The sequence below is a fragment of the Linderina pennispora genome, assembly GCF_002104995.1.
Source record: "Linderina pennispora strain ATCC 12442 chromosome Unknown DL89scaffold_12, whole genome shotgun sequence".
In the NCBI taxonomy this organism is placed as follows: Eukaryota; Fungi; Kickxellomycota; class Kickxellomycetes; order Kickxellales; family Kickxellaceae; genus Linderina; species Linderina pennispora.
This window is the reverse complement of record NW_024468260.1, coordinates 286,738-308,968: the sequence shown is the minus strand read 5'-3', so window position 1 is coordinate 308,968 and position 22,231 is coordinate 286,738. Positions and strand designations below refer to the sequence as shown.

Sequence of the window (22,231 nt, the reverse complement as noted above, 5' to 3'; positions counted from 1 at the left end):
TCCTCGACAAACGCAGCAACCCGCGCACATGCCTGCACTGTTCAAGGTTCTTGTCCTGGCTGGTATGCTGGTGGGTGGCGCCCTCAATACCATTATTCTCAAGTACCAGAACAAGACCTGCATAGCCCACTGCAGCCCTGAGGACCCCGCGCCGCCGGAATTCTTCACACAGCCCATCCTGCAGACCACTGGCATGTTGGTAGGCGAAATTGTCAGCTTTATGCTCTCCGTGCTCTACAACCAGTTTGCACAGGGCCGCGCGGAAATGAACACAGCAGACGAGACCACGCGACTTTTGGTTCCACGTGCGCGGCACAAGGCTCCCTTGCGCGGTACCTACCGTCTGCTGCTGGGATTCCCGGCGATATGCGATACCACAAGCACCACCATGCTGTTCCTCATTCTGGTGTATATTCCGACCTCGATAATGAACATACTGCGTGGTCTCAGCATAATTTTCGCAAGTATCTTCGCAGCAAAGTTCCTTGGGCGGCGGCTCACGCTTGTTCAGTGCATTTCCCTAGCCCTTGTATTTGCTGGCATCTTCTTCAGCACCTTGCCGGATCTCCTCGATAATAGCCGTGTGGAGGGCTGCGCATATGACGCAAGAAGCCTCATCCTTGGTGTGACGCTCGTGCTGGTATCGCAATTGCTGTCTGCCTTTCAGTACATCTCTGAAGACATTATCCTGGAACGCTTCTCGGTTGCCCCGGTCGAGGTCGCTGGCCATGAGGGATTCTTTGGCATCTCGACTATCCTCCTTGTGCTGCTCCCGTTCTATCTTACATCACAGCCGACCGGATTTTTCGATATTGTCGAAGCAGTGCGTCAGGTCATTAGCCACCAGAGGCTGTGGGTTTCGATGCTGTGCTTTTTGATGACCCAGGCTACAGCGAGTGTATGCGCACTGCTGGTTATTGGGTTCTGGGGTGCAACGGCTCGCGCAACCATCGACCAATGCCGCACCCTGGTGGTGTGGGCAATTTCAATGGGGCTTGGCTGGGAGTCCTTCAGTGCCGTGCAGGCTGCAGGATTTGCTGCTGTGGTCTACGGAAACTTTGCTTATGCCGGCTCCGTCAGCCTGCCATTTGTCCGTGGTTAGATATACGACTCTATCCTGTATTATTTTATGCATAGCTCTATCAAGTAACATATCCTTACACCAATGAATCAGCTAGTCCTAAAGTGGAATACAGGCCTGTATGCTGTGTGAAGGGTTATTGTATCAACAGCAGTTACATGGTGATGCCTGATGATGGCCTCTAACTGCAGCCATCACCCCTCTGCCTTGCCTACTCACATGACAGTGCGCGGGTATCGCGACTGGTAGATTGCTTGATCCATTTTCCACTACTTTACACCAGTAAATAGCTTGGCCATGTGGCCTTCCTGGCTCTTTCCTTGGTAATTTTCCCCCTTTTCTGCACAATATGCCGCGCAACAGACACGCAGCACCACAACTATCGCCGCTGCGCCGTCTACTCCTCACTCTGGCCCTCCTGGTCTCAACTGCTGCTGGCACAATACTCCAGAAAGTTCAGAACAGGACATGCATTGAAAACTGTAGTCCAGAGGACACAGAGACACCAGTTTACTTTGAGCAGCCCGTTTTGCAGACGATTTTTATGTTTGGTGGTGAGTTTCTGTGTTTAGCTGTTCCACTATACCAGGCCCTGCGTACAAAGCGCGCATCAGTAAAGCGGGTCGGTGTCGCTGGTAGTGCTGCGGAGGCACTGCTGGAGGGCTCAGGTGCTGCACATACTGTGGAAGCGCCCAGTACACAAGAATTGCCGTCTATGAAAGGCATAGAGTATCTCGCCCTTTGGATCCCAGCGGCTATGGACGTCATTGATTCGGCGCTGATGTTTGCTCTATTCCTCTACGTTCCCCCGTCGCTGTTTCTGATTTTACGCGGGCTAGGCGTGGTGTTTGCTGGGATTCTAGCATCCAGGTTCCTCGGCCGCACGCTTTCGCCCAAGCAGATAGCATCGCTGGCAATAGTTTTTTCCGGCGTTCTCATCAGCATGGCTCCCGATACTACGTCCCGCGAATCGACCCCCACCACCGTCTCCACACAGGGCAGCGTGGCACTAGGAATCCTGCTCGCCCTCGTTGCCCAATTTTTCGGCGGCGCGCAGGGCGTCGTTGAAGAGGCAATATTTGCACATTACGCAATCGAACCCATCTTGCTAGCAGGCTTCGAAGGCATGTTTGGGCTGGTCACGATTGCTGGCTTCTTTTCCGTGTTCTATTTGGTGACAGGATCCAAGTACGCTGGCGGGCTTCTGGATATCCCGCTGGCCGTGCACCAGATGGTAGCTACACCCCGTGTCTTGCAGACCATGCTCATGTTCTGGGTTAGTCGGGCCTTTGCATACTATTTTTCGCTTGCGTTTACTCGGTACATGGGCGCGACATCGAGACTGACCTGTCGACTTGTGCCGCACTGTGATTGTGTGGACGATATCGCTAGCCATGGGCTGGGAAGCATTCAGCTATGTTCGTGCTGTTGGGTTTTCCATCTTAGTTTACGGCTATGTCGCGTACGATGGCTCCGCCAAGCTACCGTTCTTTGGCTAGCCAAATTCTCTTAATGCAGTGCCTCTTCCCCCTCTCACATACGTCGCTATACGCGCCAAGGAAGATCACGCTCACGGACCAGCACATCCCTTGCAGATATATGCCATTGTTCTGTGGCTTTATATTACAGTGAGAGTAAGACTCACTGCCTAAGATATTCATAGTGACGTTGTCGTTTTCACACTGAGACACTGCATAGTCCGATTCCAATATTCCGTCACTCCCTCCATCTTTTGTCTATAACGTGTCCATGCTGTCAAAAATAAAAGCAAATAGGACATGGTGCTAAAAGGGCTTTATAATGAACACTTCGTTTGAGCTAGGCCTTTTCTCCATTCTGTTTTCCTTAAACTGCTACACTGTATTGGCACCTCTCTAATGAACACTACGTCCCCTGCTCTAAGACATATCTCCCCAAGATCCAAAGTGCGGCTTGCGCTGGGGCTGCTGGGATCGAGCGCAGCCTGTACCGTATGCTTGAAACTTCAGAACCAGACATGTGTAGACCACTGCGCCGATTTAGACTCTGCCGACCGCGAATACTTTCAGCAGCCGGTCTTACAGACGATGGCGATGTTCCTTGGCGGAATTTTGTGTCTGCTGACACCAGCTATCCGTAGCCCAACTAATCGTCGGCGGACCCAAAAGCAGCTTATCATGGAAGAAGCAGACCTGGATGGAGCCAATATTGCGTCGGAGACTTCATATATGCTGCAGGATGCCGAATCACCACCAGTGCAGATTTCGCAACGCCCCATGCAGGGTTTTGGCTACCTGCTGCTCTGGCTGCCAACGGCACTGGACATTGTAAGCTCTACGATGATGCTGGTTCTCTTCTTTTACCTACCACCGTCGCTGATCAACATGCTGCATGGTCTAACGGTCATATTTTCAGGGATGCTGGCAGCAAAGTTCCTTGATCGGCATCTGTCGACCAGACAATATACCTCGCTGGCTATCATACTGCTGGGTGTGGTCATTAGCATGCTTCCTGATCTGCTCACATATGGAGAGAAGACTCACTGTCAACAGTACGCCGACTACTGGCCGCTCAAGCACCAGGATCGCTCTGGCTAGGGTTGCTCTTGCTGCGGTAGCACAGTTCCTCAATGCAGCCCAGACGGTGGTCGAAGAATCAATCCTGAGTCGATATTCCATCCGCCCCGCCAAGGTCGCTGGTATCGAGGGCGTGTTTGGGTTCTGCACAATGGCGGCGCTGCTTGTACCCCTATACTACCTGGCTGGTGCCTGCCAGCACGGTGGGATTCTAGATACCCCGCTGGCCATCGCTCAGCTGACGAGCTCTGTACGGTTAAGTGTAGCCATGGCAGTGTGCATCCTGGGGCAGGCGCTCAGCTACTACTACTCACTGTCTCTGGTCAAGCACCTGGGTGCGACGTCACGCATCACCATCGACCTATGCAAGACAGTCATGGTGTGGTCAATTTCGTTGGGGCTGGGCTGGGAGACATTCAGCTATGTACGCGTACTGGGATTCGCCGTCCTTGTGGCTGGCAATCTCGCATACAACGGATAGATATGATGCTTATCTGCGAATGGAAACCGAAGCGTAGTCCCCAGACTTGACCCAACCAGGGTACCTGAAGAGATGTGCGTGGGAAGGGGACAAATGCCGCAGGACGCACTGCGAATCCCGAAGGATGCGCAGGCCCACAGCCAGGATGAGGCAGTTGGCCCAGTAGCCACTGGACCAGTAGCAGCAGGGGAGCAGTCACAGACACTTCTGGCCACGATAAAATTGCAAAAAAAAATAAAATAAATGCAGAGCGAGCTGGTCAGCAGGCCAGCACGCAATGGACCGCGTGGATGCTTCGCAGCGTTGGTGAGCCGGAGTCCTACCCCGTGATTAGTGATTTCTATAAAAAGGGTTTTCTTGTTGCCCGCTCTGTGAGGCTGCATTTTTCCTCCACTTCAAACTTCCCAACCTATTCATTTGCAAACGAAACTTGACGAAACAAACTCTCTGTATTTTACCTCCTCTAGACTAGATAATGTCCAACTCGCCCTACTACGGCGCCATCCTGGCCACCGGCATGCTTGTCACAGGCACGGCCAACACGCTGCTGACAAAGCTCCAGGACAAGCAGTGTGTCCGCAACTGCGCCGACCCGGACCCCGCCAACCGCGAGTACTTTGAGCAGCCGGTGTGGCAGACGCTCAACATGTTCTACGGCGAGATGCTGTGCCTTGCGTGCTTCTACCTGTTCAACGTGTACCGCCGCCGTACCACCGCCACCGCCGGCTACGAGCGTATCGAGGATGAAGCAGCCTCCGACGACGTGCCTACTACCGATGCCCTGCCAGCAGTAGCCGAAGGCGGGCAGCGCAGGCGTCCAGACCAAGCCAATCGCAGGCTGGGCGACGCTGTGGATGTGGATTCCTGCGGCCTGCGACCTCCTTGGCACCACGCTGATGAACGTTGGTCTGTTCTTTACTACAGCCTCGGTGTACCAGATGCTGCGCGGCGCGGTTGTCATTTTCTCTGGCCTGTTCTCTGTCCTGTTCCTTGGCCACCGGCTGGCGCGCTTCCAGGTCATCTCGCTCGCTCTGGTCGTCATTGGCGTCACCATCGTTGGGCTCAGCAACATTATTTCCCCGCCGCCGCAAGTGTACAAGCTGCACATCCTGCCCTTGGATGATACCGAGTCCATCGATACAGGCGCCTGGAAGGCCGCACTTGGTGTTGTCCTGGTGCTTGGCGCGCAGGTGTTCACTGCCACGCAGTTTGTGGTCGAAGAGAAGATCATCCGCAACTACCATCTGACGCCCCTGCGCGCGGTCGGGCTCGAGGGCTCGTTCGGCGCCCTGACCGTGATGGTGGCGATTCCTGTCCTGCATGTGCTTATTGGGCGGTCGCACCCAGGCGGCTATTTTGATGCCCCGGACGGCTTCCACCAGATTGTTGAAAACCCAGCTGTGTGGCAGACGTCTATTTACATCATGCTGTCGATTGCGTTCTTCAATTTCTTTGGTCTGTCGGTTACAAACTACCTGAGCGCGACGTCCCGCGCTACCATCGACACGTGCCGCACGCTGTTCATCTGGATGATCTCGCTGGCGCTGGGCTGGGAGTCGTTCAGCTGGATCCAGGTCGTCGGCTTTGTCGTCCTGGTGTACGGAACCTTTGTCTACAACCGTGTGCTCACCCTTCCTTTCTAGCCTTTTCTACAATTTCTAGCGCGTAATGTCTAATGTAAGAGTACCCCTGCTTCTAGAATGCGGCAATCCCCCGCTCTCCCCTAAGAGCCCTGACTGGCCTGTACGAAAAATTGCAATGCTACGAAACCGCTGCCGGGGGGCGCTTGGGCAGATTGCTCTGCTTCGCTTGACCCTCAGATACACCCCACACATGTTTTCGCAGACTGTTCGGTCAGTTCGGGTCCTTGCGACAAGGTGCATGAGCACTGGTTCCAAGCACAGTAGCATGCAATGGGAGGCTGCTGTGCAGACATTCCGCAATATCAGCGACTCTCTCCAGCAGCACCAGGATGCAGACCTGCTGACGCGAGCCAAAGGGCTGGGTGAGATGATCGGCCTCGCCAACGATGCCAACGACCAAGACCTGAAGCAGGCACTGATTGATGACGACATTCAGCGACTAGCTCAGGACTACGAGGAGCTCAAGCTACAGTGCCTTTTAAGCACCGAAGAAAACGCTGACGCTGCTATGACCATCACTGCGGGTGCCGGCGGCATTGACAGCTGCGACTGGACACGCATGCTTGTGGAGATGTACACTGGCTGGGCACATTCCAGGGACTTCAGATTCTCCGACATCAGCACCGTCCACGGTGAGCGTGCCGGATATCGCACCAGCACGTTCCGTATTTCTGGCGATTTCGCGTTCAGCTGGCTCAAAGGCGAGGCCGGGGTGCATCGTCTTGTGCGGATTTCGCCATTTGACGCCAAGGGAAAGCGACACACGTCATTTGCGTCGGTACTGGTGTACCCAATAGCACCATCATATGAAAAGGCTGCAGCAGACATCCAGGCTAAGGACCTGCGCGTTGACACATTCAGGTCCAGCGGTGCCGGCGGCCAGCATGTCAACAAGACCGAGAGCGCAGTACGCATCACTCATATCCCGACCGGAATCACTGTCGAGTGCCAGGCGCAGCGATCGCAGATACAGAACCGCGCTGCATGCATGGAGTTGCTGCAAGCCCGGCTGAAACAGATGGAGAACGACAAGCGCCAGCAAGAGAAGGCGGCAGAGCGCAGCCAGCTGCCCGAAAACGCATGGGGATCGCAGGTGCGCTCGTACGTGCTCCAGCCGTACCAGATGGTAAAAGACAGTCGCACACACATATCCACCGCACGCATCGACGCGGTCTTGAAGGGCGACATCGAGCAGTTCCTCAGGGCATCTCTTGAAGCAAAATAAACGACGAAGGCAAAAAAAGAGCTTGCTGCACTGACCGGGAATCGAACCCGGGCTGGAAGCTTGGGAAGCTTCTATTCTACCACTAAATTACCAGTGCCCAGAAGAGACAACAAGAGCAGGAACTCAAGCCAATTCACTCGTCATCACTAGACCCCTTAAATTTGTAAAGGCTCTGACGACAGCCTTGATCTCTAATCCTGAGATGATAATGTGATTCCGATCACCAGAGCTGGGATCAAGCACCGATTGAATTGGTCTGATGGCCAGCGGGTGCGTGCCAGTGTGCGCGGGGCGGGCTATTAGCTAGTGGGTCTACAGCAAACGGGTCGACTCCTTCTTTTTTGCAATTTTGCGTAGACAAATATATTGACAATGGTATGGATACAGACAGCTGAATCCGCGGGCAGCAGGCAGATCGTGATATTTTCGGCCGGGCATCCATCGCGTATCCGTTGAATTCAAACCGGGCGTCGGGGATACTTTGGCAGCCAATGCTGGTTCCTGGGAATTTGAACTGGCGACCAATTCGAATTGTGATCTGCTTCTCAGACAGTCCGGCCGAACGTTCGCGAGGGGTCTGCAGACCATCTGCCTGCGCCAGCACAGCCAAATTTCGAAGGCATTCGGGAGCGAGTGCTAATTCAGAACCCCACCCCCTTTTGTCCAATTCCGGTATGTTTTGTAGGCTGACGCTTCCACCGTTACCATCAGGACCCGCAAGTTCATGACCAACCGCCTGCTTCAGCGCAAGCAGATGGTAAGTACATCAAAAGCGGCAGTGGCAGCAGCAGCGCGCTCAGGAAGAGAGTGCGTCCGGGCAGAAATGCGCCGAGAGAGAGGATAGCTGGGTGTACGGACTATAGACAGGGTCTGCTAACATTTCTATGCGTTATGTGTGATCAATTAGGTTGTGGATATCATCCACCCCGGTCTCGCTAACATCAGCAAGGAGGAGCTCCGCGAGAAGCTCTCCAAGCTGTACAAGTCGGACAAGGAGAGCATCTTCGTGTTCGGTTTCCGCACCCAGTTCGGTGGAGGCAAGACTACCGGCTTCGCCCTGGTCTACGACTCGCTGGACGCTGCCAAGAAGTTCGAGCCCAAGTACCGTCTTGCTCGCCAGGGCCACCTCACTCTGGACACCACCTCGCGCAAGCAGCGCAAGGAGCGCAAGAACCGCTTGAAGAAGCTGCGCGGTACCGCCAAGGTCAAGGGAAAGAAGGCCCGCAAGGAGTAAGCTGTTTTAGTGGCTCTCGTTATCTCTTCCCATACGATATATCCACTAGGTTTTCCCCACCCAGCCCTTTAAAAATCCAACTTGTATGGTTGCTGAAATGCAGTCTATGTAATGTGCCCACCACGCAGACCCATGTATCTTTGTTTCTCTGGGGAGTGCGGACAGCACTGGTTGCTGCGCGGAGCTGAAATGCGCAATCAAATGCGCCTGGCAGTCTGCATAGCTGATATCGATCTGCAGTCAGATCCCAAGTCACAAGACACTACCTTGCTCCAGTGCGGCATATGCTTGTGCGTGGGCCCGCAAGAAATTACAAGCACAAGATACATTGATAAGGACACATCGCCACCACCCGGAAAACGCCTGGCAAAAAAAAAATCATGGCCAGGGGCGGCAATAGGGAAAAACAACTGGTCACAAAGACAGGTTTACTTGTTGGTCTGCTTCATGGAGCCATAGTTCTTGGAGCGGAATTCGAGGATTTTGACGCCAACCTTGCTGCGCAGCTCGCGATCCAGGCTGGGGCGGTAGCCGAGCTTGAACAGAATCTCCAGGAACACAAAGAACGGCGCCATGACAAACGCCTGCACCAGGTTGTCAAGCAGCGCCGGTGCGCGCTTCTCGAACACGCCGTGGCCAATGAACTGCACAATCCACGACACGACAAACAGGGCGCTCGCCCACGCCACTGCGTTCTCGTTGTTCAGCGCAAACTGCTCGGCCGTGACGATGATGGTGTATGTGAATGGCGCCGACAAGAGCTACAGGAGGAAAGTTGGGGTTCGGGGGTTTAGCAGAGTGCAACCAAATCAGCCGTTACGTCCCAGTTCTCACGGGGAGGAGCAGCAGAGAGCGCATTGCCATATTTGGGGATAAATAAAGGACCAGCGCTAGCTTCGTCGCTCATTTGGTGCCCGGGTTACTCGTCTATTGGACTTACCCCAGCGATCGGCTCCAGTGCGATATGGAAAGCTAGAAACCCAAAAATCAGCCAGGTCGGAAAATTGCCCAGTGGTGCGGGTCCCGGCAGGAGCTCCAGCAGCGCAGACAGCGGTGCGGGAATTGGCAGCAGGTCCTGGGGTGTGAGCGAGGTCAGCAGCGCAATGGCTGTCCACATAATGGTCGGCACAAAGACGATGTGGATGGCAATGTTGACTGGGTTGTTGTGGTACTCGCCGTACTTGACAAACTGGTACCGGAGGTCAAAGAGACGGGGCATGGCAGCAGGCGGGGATGGGGCAGGGCTTATTTAAAAGTATAAAATGTATACAGTGAGTGGTGAAGAGAAAAGAGTGAAGCGGCTGTGTGAATGAGAAAAAGGACCCATGTGGCGACTCACGCTATTTCCTATATATCGTTTTTTTCTGCCTGGCTGCGCTATTGTCTGGAGACAAACCGGGCGAGAACTCGGGGCAACCCTCCGCTAACTTGTTTTTACAGGCTCCGCTTGCCTGTTTTGCGGCCCCACTGGCCTGTCTGCGGCCCGGCCAAGCTGTAAAGACTATGCTGATTTCTGGCCGATAGAAAACATCAACCACGCATAGTATCATCTGTTTTTTGTCGTCACCAAGATCCACCGCGAACACCAGGATGTAGATTTTGCGTGCATATTTTTTACGCCTTCCCTAGCTACGTGTTTTGATTTTCACGCAAGGATCAAGCTTCTTCAGAAACTGGCTACTATTCAAAAATAAAAGTAAACTCAGCTGGTGCATGTCCAGTATTACCACCGCTTGAATTGCCCAGATATGGAAGATCCCAGATATCGAAGCATCAAAACATCAGACGGGTGGGGTCGTCAGCGCTGCTTATGCAGCACGCATCTCTTCACTAGGGGAGCCAATCCAGAACCAATCAAGGAAGTGAGTATGTGTTAATAAAAAACTTTGCAAAAGAAAACAGTCAAGAGCACTTAGAACGCAATGGCACCAGCAGCCGCAATGGCTCCGGCGACTAGCGAGACCAGGGCAGCAGGGCGGGCGAGCTGGCTGGCGCCCGAGTTCTTCGAAGTACCAGCGCTGGCGCTGGCGCCACCGTTGATGACAGCCAGACTTGGACGCATCGTAGACGACATCGGCGGTCTGGTTCTCGGTCGACGCCCGAGTAGTCGGCATCCGACGGGTTGGCCTGCTGGAAGTCAACCGTCGAGCACTGGCTGGCAGGGGTCGGGACGCTGGGCGAGCTCGTCCTTGCATGAATCAGGCAGTGACCACAGTGACCTTCTGGTCCTTGGCCTAGATTGCGGAACCAGTTCGACTTGTAGCCGTCCTTGATGAACTTGGGGTGGGCGACGCCGACAATGTCCTGCAGCAGGGCGATCGGCGAAGGCAAACGGCGCCTCGAACCAGCCCAGGCCGCCCTCGGCGCTCTGGATCAGGTCGGGACGGTAGATGCGGCTGTTCTTGACCCACGTGTAGTTGACCTTGGAGGGGTCATCGATGCCGTAGTTCTTGAGCAGATCAGTGTAGTTGTAGCTCAGGCCGGACTCGTCAATCAGGATATCGGCCTCCTCCAGGGCATGTAGGAACGCATCGGACTTGGTGAACTTGGTCGTCTGGTGGTCGGTTGTGTTGAGCATGCGGGCGCCGGCATCGCGCACCAGGTTGTACTTGTAGTCGGCGTACGACACCTGCCAGTAGGCAGTGTTGTTGTTAAACTTGGACGGGGCGGCGTACGAGGTCCAGGCGATCACCGGGCGAATGTCGTTGTACTCCTTGCTCGCCTTGGACTTGAAGCAGTCGTAGTTGCTGGCCACCGAATCAAACAGCTTGTTGGCGCGCTCCTCGGCATTGAAGAAGGGCGCAAAGAACTTGACCCACTCGGAGCGGCCCAGCGCGCTGCCCTCAAGGTACTCGACCGAGTACACGGTGTTGGTTCGACTTGGCGTCCTGCCCGCCCTGCATGTTGAACACTACCATGTTCTGCTGCTCCTGGAGCTCGGCCGCCGTGGCATTGCCCTTCGTTGAACGGCTGGATGTCGTTCCTGCAGCAGCTTCTGCAGGCACGGCGACACGATGCTCGGCGCCGTGCCCAGGTTCTTGATGTTGTTCTGCACGCCCAGCGCCTCAATGAAGATGGCCGCCGTGGTCGCCCACGCCGCAGCACTGCGCACCGGCACCTCAATGTACGCGTCGGCCTTCTCCGAGGGCTTCTTGGAGCCCGCACTGGTACAGCACGTATGTGCTGTTTGTGCTCAGGTTGTTGACCACCTTGTAGGTCTTGTGGTAGTCGACCGAGAACAGCTTCGCGTACTTGACGTCGACCTTGTGCGAGTACAGGTCGTCCGAGGCATCGCTGGACACACACTGCGTGCTCTGAAGACCGTCGGTCGAGCTGGCAGCCATGGCTGCGGCGAAGAACGCCGTTGCAGCAAAAGAGGTGGTGAAGCGCATTGTTCTTTGGGAGCCGGGGAAGAAAGCGAGAGGATGTAATTAAAGTGCGGGACCTGGAAATAGAGCAGCGATTAATAGATACCAGATGAAGCTATCTCCTGCCAAAAAGCTATAAGAGGGGATTTAGGAAGTCAATGGACCAAGGAAAAAGAAATCTTCATGCTGCCAATGTCTGTGCGAAGCAGAAGCAGAAGCAGCAGCCTTTTTATAGCCAGGCCATTCCAGCTAGTCAAGCTGGCTGGAAAAAAATAACGGAAGGCCGCCTTTTTTCGCTGTAGGACAAGGGCCCCGTACTTTTTTTCGCTAGTGCAGATTTGCCGCTCTCTGGATGTTTTTTCACCGACTTTTCACTAAAACGAGACTGCAACGATGTGCGTGTGGGAAAACAGACATGGCAATGGGCTGACCATGGCAGGCTGGGCTTAGCAAATGGACCGAAGGGAAAACTTTTTATACACTGATTATCAAGCAAGCGCACAAGGCGGATACCACACTAGGGGGCTTCCTAGATAAGACAGGCCTGGGGAATATCACACCTATACCTTGTCCAGCTTCGTGCTCAACAGTGATGGAGCCGACCCCACCCGTTCTCGAAAAAGGAGATCCCACCCGCCGCAAAGAAGAGAAAATGGCTGCTTAACACATCCCGTCCTCCATACCTGACGACCAGACTTACAGGGGGCGTGATGGGAAAGGGAAGATGCAAAAAGGGCACCCGTGCAAAGGAGACTGCACATCAGGAGGGGGATTGACTGATGGGCAGGAGCATTTCCTCCTGGGTGGAGAAGGTGCAGCAAATGCGCGCGTCTTGCGCTGGATGTGCATCTTGGTGGGGTCATTATTCGCATGAATGCTTGCATGTACGCGTGCATGGTAGCCGGCATATGCACCAAAATAAGAGAAAAATGCAATTGGCTCGCTCGGTGATATGCCGCGAGTATGTTGCGAGGCAATGGAGAGAAGCACGCAAACTGACAGGTGCAACCGGGGAGCGTCTTACCAGAGTGTGAGTGGGACTGATTGTCTTCACTTGGATCCTCACGGTATCTCACAGTAAGCAGCGTGGATAATGACCAGTTAGAAGGCAGTTGCGCAATAGCCCGCTGGCGATATTTCACAGTCAGCCCACGAAAAGAAACACGGACCACATCGCGCTTGGTCTGCAAAACCGCTTTGTGATTTATTTACAAAACCCGCTCCCAGTGTGATCAAAGCTGGTACCACATGGATTTCGTCACCACAAGCCGTAGCACCCACGAGAACAGATAACGTATAAAAAACCGCTGACAGATTCTATTTTACACAATACTGAACATCCAATGTCTTTCAAGTGGCAGCCCATATGGCCCGCATGCCAGCGCATCGCCCGGACACGCTCCAAGACACGCACGGTATCGGCATACCCCATATCCAAGGCCAGCAAGGACGGCACGCGCGCCAGCAAATCCACTAATTCGCAAATCTTGCGGTCGCACAGCCGCACCGCAGTCGCCGGGTCATACACAGCAAACGCCTGCAGACTGTGGCTCACCACATTGCCAGAAACCTTGCCTCCATAGCCCATCTGGTGGTCGCAGTACGGATGCTGATCGCTAATGCGCACGCACAAATACCACAGGTTGGGCGCGCCAGGCAACCAAGCGTTCGATTGCAGACAGCTGCAGACTCACAAACAGGGTCAGCTTGCGCAGCATGCTGCCGACATCCAGGTAAAGCAATGGCAGCGTGGCTGTGCAGTCGATATGCAGGCTATGGAGCTGGCAGGGCGGCCTGCAGAATCTCGGCCAGCCAGTTCGCCATGCATAGCGGTAGGGGCGCCGGCCGCGCGGATATAGACAGACGCGATGCATGCAAGCATCTGCGGGTTTACGTACATCAGACCGGTGTCGCAGTCCATCAACTGTAGGTGCGCCAGGCGGTGGCAGGGGAAATACCGCAGTAGCCGCTGGATGTTGCGCGGATACGACGACACCCGAAGGCCCTGCATGGCAGGGGAACGCCGGGCCGCGCAGATCCTCCAACCCCTCCCCTTCAGAAGCTCTCAGGCCCGTCCAGCTCAGACAGCTCCGCAGTCAGATCAAACTTTAAAGCCAGGACTTCCAGCCTCGGGAACTCCACCGGCTCGCAATCAGTCGGTAGCAAAAATCCCTGCCACACCGTAGCCACTGGCACCAGCGATAGATTCAGATAGACCAGGGTTGCACGGAACCGCTCAATGGCCGCAGTGCTGGCCTCCAGCCGCGTGCTGCGCAGAGTCAGGCTACTCAGGGCATAGGTTTCTGGCAGCATTTCGGGGAATCTGGGCACAAAGCTCGAAAACACATCCTAGGCTGTGCAGACGCGGCAGATTCATGTGTACTAAAAGGTTCCAGAGGAAACACCGGGCAGAATGCGTCGTCCACGTACGAAAAATACCGCAGGGCTTCGAGCCGCGGCAATGCCTGACGCTAGGAAGCGGTTGAAGCTGGCGATCTGCTCTTTCGTGCCGGCATTCCACCGGCCGCCCGCCGGCCCGTCGTTTAAAACCAAATGCAGAGACTGCACATTCACAAACCCCCGCACCACCTCAAGACGCTCCGTCAGATCGTCCAGCCCGCCCAGCCCGCCCACGATAACAACCAGCTGCCTTACGCATTCCTGAGCATACTTGCGAATGCACTTTTGGCTGCCATTGCAAGGTCAAGGTGCCGTCGATATTGCGGTTCGCCATACATACCACCGAATGGTAGAATGCAGGCAATGCGGCCTCCCGCCAGGCATGCGAGACGAGGGTCATCGGGAATATCCACAGCCGCTGCTGCAGAATCTCGGCCGGTCCGCCCTTGCCGGAGCAGAGCTCAGCAAGGATCATGTGCATCAGGTCGTAGGGGAGCGGGGTGGAGCGCCGGGCTAGCGCTGGATTGAAGATTCTGCTCATGCGGCTGACAGCCTGCGTCAGGTGGTTGGGCGACCGTGGGCGTGCGATGGGCTGGCCAGTCTTGGTCGTCATCGCCCGCTTGACCGAGCGGAAAAGCGACCCGATTCGCGACCGGCGTAGGTTCGTCATGGTGGAAATATATGGTGAGGGGAGATGCAAAAGAAGCAGAGAAGGAGCGTGAGCAAACTTGTTTGGTGCTCTAAAAAAAGGGCAATTTTATGCTGCTGTGGAACACAGCGTGTAAGAGACCGCAAACCCATTCATGGCTGCTGCTTGGCACAGCTATTTATAGGCCTCCTCGACAAAGCAATGCCTCAAGCCCTCTGGCTAACACAAAACACCGCTGCTAGACAATGTAGCCCATGCGAATATTGCTCTTGGCTACCTGATATTCACCAGACATAGAAGCTACGTGTGGAAAACTACAGCCCGCGGCGACCCGTGGGGGTGCCAAACAGCGACATATTGGGCGGCGCCGGCTCATGGAACCCGCCCGGCACGCGGATCTGCGGCGGCTGCTCCTCCACCACATCATTAGCCACCTGCTGGCTGACGCGCAATGCGGTCTTGGCGCGCTCCTGGAGATGCGTGGTCTGGGCATCAACCCACTCCATTGCGCTCAGATGGGAGTTCAGAATCTGCACAATCTGGTCGAACGGATCCTGCCTGCGCTCAGCACTGCCAGCCGGCTCGGCATTGGACACCTGGTTCACGGCGCCCACCAGATCGGTGAGCCGCCGCGCCAGCTCGTCCATCTGGGCATTCAGGTTCTCGGCCGATGCATACAAGGCCGTGCGCTCGGCGTCGGCCGACCGGCCGTTGGCGGGCACGGTGTCGCGGACCAGGGCGCGCACGCGGCCCTCGTATGTGTCCAGCAGCTCGGCCAGCGCCGCCTGCTGGCCCTCCATGTGCTCCAGGCTCTGGTCCACCGCCGCCTGCTCGGCCTCCACGGCCATGGTCGCCTCATACAGTTCCGTGATCCGCACGCCCTGCTGTACCAGCGCCCGATCCCAGTACCCAACCGTCGCCGCCTGCTTGTGGAACTCGCGCGTCTGCACCGCCAGCTCGTCTGTCCACATCTGCGCAATCTCCTCCAGCGTCTTGCCGCGAAGCGCCTTGTTCGCCAGTGTCGCCGGCTTGCTCGGATCAGCCGGGGCACTGGCTGCCGGCTCGGCTGGCGTCGTCGACAGCTTCAGACCACCTCCACCCAGACCCGTTCCGGTTGTCGGGTTACCCAACACCGACGGAGCCGCAGCTGATGTAGAGGCGGCTGTCGATGTCTCTGATTTCTTCATGGCAGCAAATGGGTTGAAGCTTGGCTGGCTCAGCAGCTGATGTAGGTACTGTCGTCGAAGCAGCCGCCGATGCCTCCGGCTTCGTCGTAGGAGCGAATGGGTTGAATTTGGCCGGCTCAGCGGCCGATGCGCCGCCGCCCAGCATGCTGCTAAAGCCAGTGCTCGCACCGCCCTTCAAGCTAAACCCAGTAGTCGCCTCCCCCGCCGCGCTCGTCCCCCCAAGCTTGGTGCTAATACCGGTGCTTGCAGTCTCCGTTGCCGCAGGGCTACCGCCCAGCGTACTGCTAAACCCAGTGCTGGCACTGCCCTTCAAGCTAAACCCAGTAGTTGTCTCCCCGGCCGTGCTCGTGCCGCCAAGTCTGCTAAAGATGCCGCCGGTCGGCGCTGGGCTGCTAAGCGACTGTGTAGTCTCAGGCCCCTTCTGCTTGCCAAATCCCAGCCCGCCGAAACCCATGCTGCCAGTCGCCGCCGAACTGCCAAGAGCCTGTGTGGTCTCGGGCTCCTTTGGCTTGCCGAAGCTCAGCCCACTGAACGCAGTGCTGCCGGCTGGTGCTGGTGATGCCGCGGGTTTGCCAAAGGAGAAGCCAGTAGACGGCGTGGCAGCTGAGCTGCTAGCCGAGGCGAACAGGCTCCCCGTGCCAGCGCTGCCGAATGTCGGGGCCTCTGCGGGTTTGCTGGTCGAGTCAGCCTGAGTGCTGCTGGTGTTGGAGCCGAATAAATTGCTCTTCTGGAACATTTCGTTTTTGAAATTGAATACTGTGTGAATTATAATAGCGTCAGCAAGAAGAAAGAGGAGAGCTGGAATTTGCGAAACAAGGCGAAAAAACTCAGCCAAGCAAAACAAGAATCTAATCAGAGCCTGATTGGATCACTGCGGGGGAGGTTTCGCGTGTGGGCTCGAAGGTGTAGCTGATGATCCAGACAAAGTAGCTCAGACACAGAATGGACCCCTTGAAGTAGTTGGCCTTGCCTTCAATCAGCATGTACGTCAGCAGGAACACGCAGAACAGAATGGCAATCAGGTCCCAGCGCGGGAAGATCAGCGCAAACATATATGCCGAGGGATCGGTCGGCAGCCCGCGCCCGCCATGGCCGCCCGAAATCCACATCGCGACCACATCGCGGACCCCTCCCACGTTGTCAGGCACGCCATACAGAGCGCTGAAGAACACCAGAATGGGAATCTGCAGCAGCGCGACCTGTACCGTATACGCATTTGAGATCTCAATGGACAGCGCAATGTTGTTCTGCATGGCAAAGGCAATGGCGTTCATGAACTCGGTCACATTGGGCACCAATGCGAACAGCGTCAACCCAACATACTTCTCCTTGATTCCCAGGCTCTGGATCACCACATCGACTGTGTCCACCAGCACCTCAGCCACCAGGGAGAATATGACTGTGCATGTGCACAGAATAAACGCCGACTTGAATTTGCTCCAGTTCGGCGCATCATGGCCGTGCCCGGCCGCCTCCGACGCGCCCTCGCCCACCTCCAGCAGCGCCAGGTCCGGGTAGTTGATCGTCGGGATCGGCTGCCAGCACACGCGGCAGCTCCGACAGACGCGGCACATTCGGCAGCGACGACGGCGCGTCGGCCGCCCGGTGGTGGTGTGAGGTGGTACGGGAAATCCGTGGCGGCCGGCTGCCGGGCTGCGGCGACTTGGGAACTCCGTCCTGCGCGACCAGCGTCTCAGAAGTCGCAGCCAGCGGAACTCCAGCCTCCTGGGTCACGGTGACCGCCGGCACTTCGGGCTCCGGCGCCAGCGGGTGGGTGCGGCTGCGCATGTCTGCATCGGGACCGAGCGTGCGGCGGAAGAGCTCCAGCACATGGCGCACAATGGGGTTGGACGTCTGCGTGTTGGAGTAGATATGCTTGACGTGGGTCTTGAGCGAAAACCACAGCGCAATCAGGTACGCCAGCGGCAGAATGGCTGCGCAGATGAACATGAACGGCTCGACCTGCTCCTTGTAGAACGGGTCCTTGTAGACGTCCTTGCGGATGGGCGAGCACGATGCTGCGGCCGTTCTCCTCGCGGCACTCGAACTCGGGCTCGGCGAAGGTCTGGTAGAACAGCGTCGGCGCAAACGCCCCAATAATCGACATGATGATCAGCGTGGCCGTGACCTCGGCGCTCTTGGCGTTGAAGCGCTGCACCTTGTGCTTGATCCCGCCTGCAATCATACTGGTCCCTGGCATCAGCATCAGCCCCTGCCAGCAGCGACCCAACCAGTGCTCCCTCCACCAGGCGCGCCTTTGCCCTGCGTCAGCGCAATGGCGTAGAGAATAATCTCTACAATCGACCCGAACGTCGCATTGATCACCGCGCCCATGCCTAGCGACGACTGCGCGCTAATCGAGCTCACCGCCTGCCCGATAAAATACGCCAGCGGCACCGTCGACACCAGACACATGGGGAACAGCACACCGGGCTGCACCAGTCGGGTGCTGGTGGTGCGTCATCGGCGCCAGCACAAACGCCGCAAACAAAACAAACGCTGCAACCGACAGCATGTTGTAGAACAGAATGTTCACCCCATCAACCGTGTACTTGTAGTAGTACCACCCGACCGCCTCAGTTTGTACAGAGCAGGACCGTTCGGCGCCGGCTGCTCCTCCGGCGCTCCCTCTCCTTCCTGCGCTACCTGCACCGTCGGCAGGTCGCCCGACCGGAAGTGCAGGGCCAGAGGGTCGCGCCAGAGATACCGCGACAGCGTGTGGGTCAGCTTGCCCATCGGGATGGAGAACACCGCGAACCACGACAGCGCCGACACAACAATCAGAAGCGGATTCACCACCAGCACCAGCAGCACGTAAAACACCGGCCCGCCCCAGCACGCTGTGCCGCCGGAACTGCTTATGCCGGACCTCAGCCGACACGCCCTCGCTTGCCTGGCCCAGTAGCGGTGCCTCCTCGTGCTCGGCGTCGCTCCAGAGAGCACCGGTCACGCGCATGTACATTATCCTTAATGCGCTCCACGTATCTTCCAAACGGCCAAAACAAATACCACCCGAGCCCCGCCGTAACCCGCGCATAGTACCGCCCGCCCCACGGCACCACATACAAGGACCGCCGAGACCGCCAGACACACAGCCATCAGCCACCAGCCCGCCAACAGCATCCACATGATATTGCCGGGCTTCAAATACAGAGTCTCCGACCGCAGCGGCCGCGCGTGGCAGCGCCAAGAATGCCGCGCGCGTCACCGACCGCGACTTCTTGTACAGCGCCGGCTTCCAGATCGGCAGTCCAAACGGATGCCGCGCATTCATCGCCTCCTGCCGTGCCCTGACTGTGTCGTCCTCCTCCAGGTCTTCGTCTGACCCCTGCAGCCCCTCCATCTCTGCCGAATCGCTCGACTCGTCAATCATGACTCCGGCGCGTCGACCGCCGTGACACTGGCACGTGCTGCACTGACATGCGCCGGCCGACCCGCCGCCGCTCCGAGTGCTTCCCCGCGCTACATGTCGAGCATGACGTCGACCCGGACTCGCCGCCGCTCGAGTACTCAGGTTCCCAGGTGTCGTTGCGCCGGGAGTGCCGCCGATGGTGGCGGTGGGCCCGCCGTGCATACGACGGGCTACGCGAGTGCCGAGTCCCCTGGGCCTGTGCGCTGGGCTCGCCCGACGATGCGTGTCCACCGACCACGCCTGCTGCCTCATCACCTGCCTCTTGCAACCGAACGTTGCTGTCGTTAAGAGCCATTCAAGAATACAAGTATTATATGCTGCCTCAAATCGTCTAGATGCAATTTCTAAGGATTAAGAAAAAAAATATTTATGATAATAATATGAGTTGCAGAGAAGAAAAGCCAAGGTCAGCGGAAAGCCTGCTGCCACACTCCTAGCCATTTTCTTGGCTCTCTTGAAATAGTGAGTTTATTGTTGACGCTTTGACACTTGAGCCATTCCTCGCCCAACACTATACGTTTGCCCGAAACGTCATTCTAATCCCCTTCTTTTGTTTTGCTTCCATTCGAGTTGCGCAGCATCAACATGGCCTGTTTTTTGTCGCGCTTCGCCAATGCCTTTGTGTCAATGGGAGGAAATAGTGGCCGTATATCGTTGCCTTACATGGCCTCGTATGGTTTCTTTTTGGTGCCCACACGCCGATTCCTCCCCATCCCACTGCACTGTTGGCCAAACCCGACTCTGCACCAACAATCAAATGCCATTGCCCAGAGCTTAAGCGGCCATTCACCTTTTCGCCTCTTGGAAGCCGGTTGTGCCCCCTCGCCACCGGGCGCTTTTCAGATATCGGCGCCTCAATCGAGTCCATTACCAGGAGCTGTTCTAGCTCCAAAAACAACTGAGCCGATGCCTTTTTCACGCCATCGCTGCAGTTTTGTTTCCCCGTGCAACCGCATTGACACCTAGCAAGGAAGATCACTGTAAACAATGCCTCCTCGATATGGCTACTTGCTCAGACCTAAATACTGTGACATTTTTAGAACATAATTATACACTCCGCATCCTTTCTCCACACTCCGCAACAGCTGCAAATGACAATGCATGCATTCAGCCATTCCCCCAATATCTGCTCCTTGACATTATATGTCGTGTTTACATGTTCCTTTTTCTATAGTTTTTGAGCTGTTGGGTTCTGTGATTACTGCGATCGACCCGAATACTAATACTGCTTCGGGAAGGTTACACGACAGTTGCCATGTAGGTCACTGTTTGTCTGATTTATTACCTTTTCCTTTTATGCACAATCCTCGCCACATATAGCCAGCCCCGAGATCCACCGGCTACAGGTAAACAACTCTTGTTGTTATCAATTCGCTCGGTTACGTCCTTGCGCTTGATGAAACGGCCGCTGTCCGGTCCACAGAGCACTTTTGGGGGTGTGGATGGTGCTTGTCCAGGTTACATGACTTCATGTGATACGCACCATATCTGTACGTAATTGGATCTAGCAGAAATGTCTGTCCGCAAGAGTGAAGCCTCGGTGATCTGGCTGGATTTTCTGAAAATCGACCAAAATATTCAATGCCCGAATTCCAGTTTTTTTAGCCAGCGCCCAAGATCCAATACATGAACTAATATGATCTAATCCGCCTATGTCAAATACTATCACTTCCTAAATGCAACGTCATCGTATGCACGCCGCCGAATATGCACCTCCTATGACTGTCGCTAAAAGAAACCCCAGCGCCATTGCTTTTTCTCGCCGCGTGCGCTCATTCGCCGAGTGTGAAAAAATCAAGTACATTCGGCAGCGGCATCTCTCTAGCATATGTCTAGCCAATTGTGCCTGTGCTAAATCCATCTGTGGGAGTTTGCCATATCGGAAAACGCCGAAGTTGTGTGGCATGTCAACAGAGCGAAAGGAAAATTGGCCTGCAGCAATCCGCACCCGTCTCTTTCGCCTCCCAGCAAGGCGAACCACACAATCCATGTGCCATTTGCTCATGTGAGGCGACCGAAGAAAAAGGCGGAGCAGGCGTTCGCTCCACTGGCTACATCCTGGGGAGGGTGAAAACAAGGTCCCATATGCAGTCGTACATAAATTAAATGCCATCCTTCCTTTTTTTCTCTCTTTTGTGCTGGTGTGTTTGGGCACACTGGAGATATAGGGGATGTTGTGACCTAAACAGTGGGAAATTGCGCCGTGTCGCCGTGTGGCTACATTTTCCTCCTTTTATCTCGCCGCGTACAATTTCCGCAACACCACCCCCTCCCTTGTGAACTCGCTTTTACAAGCCCTCTTTTCCCACTTCTTTTTCGGTGTCCTGTTTTTAATAAAACCATTTTTGTGTAAAACCTGGTAGATAAGCAATCAGCAATTTCTGCACGCTAATCGATGGACTCACATGCAATGTGGCCATGAGCAAAACAAAAAGCAGTGATGGCTGGGTTGGTTTTCTGCACCGCAGCAACGCTGGTCAGAATGCCCAATAGATTTCTGTTGCTCTATCTTGTGGGTGATATGTAGTGTATCCCCGCTATCGGGGTTGTGAACAAGCCAATGTAAATGCGCGTATCCGTTTTTTTGGCGACAGCGAAAAAAAGTAGGGGCAAATCGACCAGGCAGCGGCACATAACCCTCCCCCATGGCCCCTCGCGACCACCCCCTTGCCTGTTTTTTGTTTATTTTGAGCATCCAGGGCACAACATAACCAGAAATCGCACCTAGGGGTGGTTGGCGGGGCGGGTTGAGGAAATGTTGGAGAGCATTGCTCAGGCACCAAATCAGCGTAGCATTTTTCTAATTGGCGCTGAGGACGCCCATGGCCGTATTTTTCTCTCCTGTTGCGCTCCAAATCGGGACACGCTGAGTCGTTTTGTCTGACGCGGCCTTCCTGGCCTTTAGCGAAAAAAGAAAGAAGAATGCGTCGCGAATTCACGCTTTTTTGTTTCAGCGACTTGGCCTGTTCTGAGAGCGAAAAAAACCGTTGGTTTCC

General features: G+C 55.6%; 13 protein-coding genes and 1 non-coding gene across 14 annotated transcripts; 6 read left to right on the top strand and 8 right to left on the bottom strand.

Annotated features, from left to right (window-relative positions):
- Positions 1 to 28: 28 nt before the first annotated feature.
- DL89DRAFT_259393 (uncharacterized protein) lies at positions 29 to 1,102 on the top strand (the record flags this gene model as incomplete). The annotated part of the gene is made up of 1 exon (XM_040885684.1): positions 29 to 1,102. The coding sequence occupies one exon, from the start codon at positions 29 to 31 to the stop codon at positions 1,100 to 1,102; it is 1,074 nt and encodes a 357-aa protein (XP_040741408.1).
- Positions 1,103 to 1,404: 302 nt separating this feature from the next.
- DL89DRAFT_285543 (uncharacterized protein) lies at positions 1,405 to 2,887 on the top strand. The gene has a single exon (XM_040889829.1). It carries the CDS (start codon positions 1,431 to 1,433, stop codon positions 2,592 to 2,594), a length of 1,164 nt encoding a protein of 387 aa, XP_040741407.1. The 5' UTR covers positions 1,405 to 1,430; the 3' UTR covers positions 2,595 to 2,887.
- Positions 2,883 to 4,373, top strand: DL89DRAFT_269318 (uncharacterized protein). The gene is made up of 2 exons (XM_040888251.1): positions 2,883 to 3,555; positions 3,593 to 4,373. The coding sequence occupies exons 1-2, from the start codon at positions 2,959 to 2,961 to the stop codon at positions 4,115 to 4,117; spliced, it is 1,122 nt and encodes a 373-aa protein (XP_040741406.1). The 5' UTR covers positions 2,883 to 2,958; the 3' UTR covers positions 4,118 to 4,373.
- A 126-nt stretch (positions 4,374 to 4,499) lies between these two features.
- Positions 4,500 to 5,810, top strand: DL89DRAFT_269317 (uncharacterized protein). The gene is made up of 2 exons (XM_040888250.1): positions 4,500 to 4,880; positions 4,912 to 5,810. The coding sequence occupies exons 1-2, from the start codon at positions 4,593 to 4,595 to the stop codon at positions 5,758 to 5,760; spliced, it is 1,137 nt and encodes a 378-aa protein (XP_040741405.1). The 5' UTR covers positions 4,500 to 4,592; the 3' UTR covers positions 5,761 to 5,810.
- A 110-nt stretch (positions 5,811 to 5,920) lies between these two features.
- On the top strand, positions 5,921 to 6,993 carry DL89DRAFT_269316 (release factor). The gene has a single exon (XM_040888249.1). The coding sequence runs from the start codon at positions 5,999 to 6,001 to the stop codon at positions 6,983 to 6,985; it is 987 nt and encodes a 328-aa protein (XP_040741404.1). The 5' UTR covers positions 5,921 to 5,998; the 3' UTR covers positions 6,986 to 6,993.
- An 18-nt stretch (positions 6,994 to 7,011) lies between these two features.
- Positions 7,012 to 7,082, bottom strand: DL89DRAFT_t119. Its single transcript has one exon. It is a non-coding gene; the product is annotated as a tRNA-Gly (tRNA).
- Positions 7,083 to 7,334: 252 nt separating this feature from the next.
- On the top strand, positions 7,335 to 8,219 carry DL89DRAFT_248548 (ribosomal protein S24; the record flags this gene model as incomplete). The annotated part of the gene is made up of 2 exons (XM_040885147.1): positions 7,335 to 7,742; positions 7,893 to 8,219. Exons 1-2 carry the CDS (start codon positions 7,710 to 7,712, stop codon positions 8,217 to 8,219), a joined length of 360 nt encoding a protein of 119 aa, XP_040741403.1. The 5' UTR covers positions 7,335 to 7,709.
- Positions 8,220 to 8,647: 428 nt separating this feature from the next.
- On the bottom strand, positions 8,648 to 9,438 carry DL89DRAFT_259388 (DUF962-domain-containing protein; the record flags this gene model as incomplete). Its single annotated transcript, XM_040885683.1, has 2 exons — positions 8,648 to 8,980; positions 9,160 to 9,438. 2 exons carry the CDS (start codon positions 9,436 to 9,438, stop codon positions 8,648 to 8,650), a joined length of 612 nt encoding a protein of 203 aa, XP_040741402.1.
- A 918-nt stretch (positions 9,439 to 10,356) lies between these two features.
- DL89DRAFT_259387 (uncharacterized protein) lies at positions 10,357 to 11,611 on the bottom strand (the record flags this gene model as incomplete). The annotated part of the gene is made up of 3 exons (XM_040885682.1): positions 10,357 to 11,107; positions 11,135 to 11,370; positions 11,429 to 11,611. The coding sequence occupies 3 exons, from the start codon at positions 11,609 to 11,611 to the stop codon at positions 10,357 to 10,359; spliced, it is 1,170 nt and encodes a 389-aa protein (XP_040741401.1).
- A 1,304-nt stretch (positions 11,612 to 12,915) lies between these two features.
- On the bottom strand, positions 12,916 to 13,954 carry DL89DRAFT_269314 (uncharacterized protein; the record flags this gene model as incomplete). Its single annotated transcript, XM_040888248.1, has 5 exons — positions 13,674 to 13,954; positions 13,634 to 13,640; positions 13,453 to 13,592; positions 13,249 to 13,381; positions 12,916 to 13,196 (listed from the first exon to the last, which is right to left on the bottom strand). Coding segments are annotated over exons 1-5 (788 nt in total), but the record flags the coding sequence as incomplete, so codon positions are not given.
- Positions 13,955 to 13,975: 21 nt separating this feature from the next.
- On the bottom strand, positions 13,976 to 14,848 carry DL89DRAFT_45876 (uncharacterized protein). Its single transcript, XM_040891695.1, has one exon. It carries the CDS (start codon positions 14,655 to 14,657, stop codon positions 14,178 to 14,180), a length of 480 nt encoding a protein of 159 aa, XP_040741399.1. The 5' UTR covers positions 14,658 to 14,848; the 3' UTR covers positions 13,976 to 14,177.
- A 1-nt stretch (position 14,849) lies between these two features.
- Positions 14,850 to 16,247, bottom strand: DL89DRAFT_45867 (uncharacterized protein). The gene has a single exon (XM_040891693.1). The coding sequence runs from the start codon at positions 15,821 to 15,823 to the stop codon at positions 14,951 to 14,953; it is 873 nt and encodes a 290-aa protein (XP_040741398.1). The 5' UTR covers positions 15,824 to 16,247; the 3' UTR covers positions 14,850 to 14,950.
- Positions 16,248 to 17,611, bottom strand: DL89DRAFT_45868 (uncharacterized protein). Its single transcript, XM_040891694.1, has one exon. The coding sequence runs from the start codon at positions 17,395 to 17,397 to the stop codon at positions 16,672 to 16,674; it is 726 nt and encodes a 241-aa protein (XP_040741397.1). The 5' UTR covers positions 17,398 to 17,611; the 3' UTR covers positions 16,248 to 16,671.
- Positions 17,612 to 18,141: 530 nt separating this feature from the next.
- On the bottom strand, positions 18,142 to 19,836 carry DL89DRAFT_45898 (uncharacterized protein). Its single transcript, XM_040891696.1, has 2 exons — positions 19,304 to 19,836; positions 18,142 to 19,198 (listed from the first exon to the last, which is right to left on the bottom strand). Exons 1-2 carry the CDS (start codon positions 19,485 to 19,487, stop codon positions 18,177 to 18,179), a joined length of 1,206 nt encoding a protein of 401 aa, XP_040741396.1. The 5' UTR covers positions 19,488 to 19,836; the 3' UTR covers positions 18,142 to 18,176.
- Between the last annotated feature and the right edge of the window lie 2,395 nt (positions 19,837 to 22,231).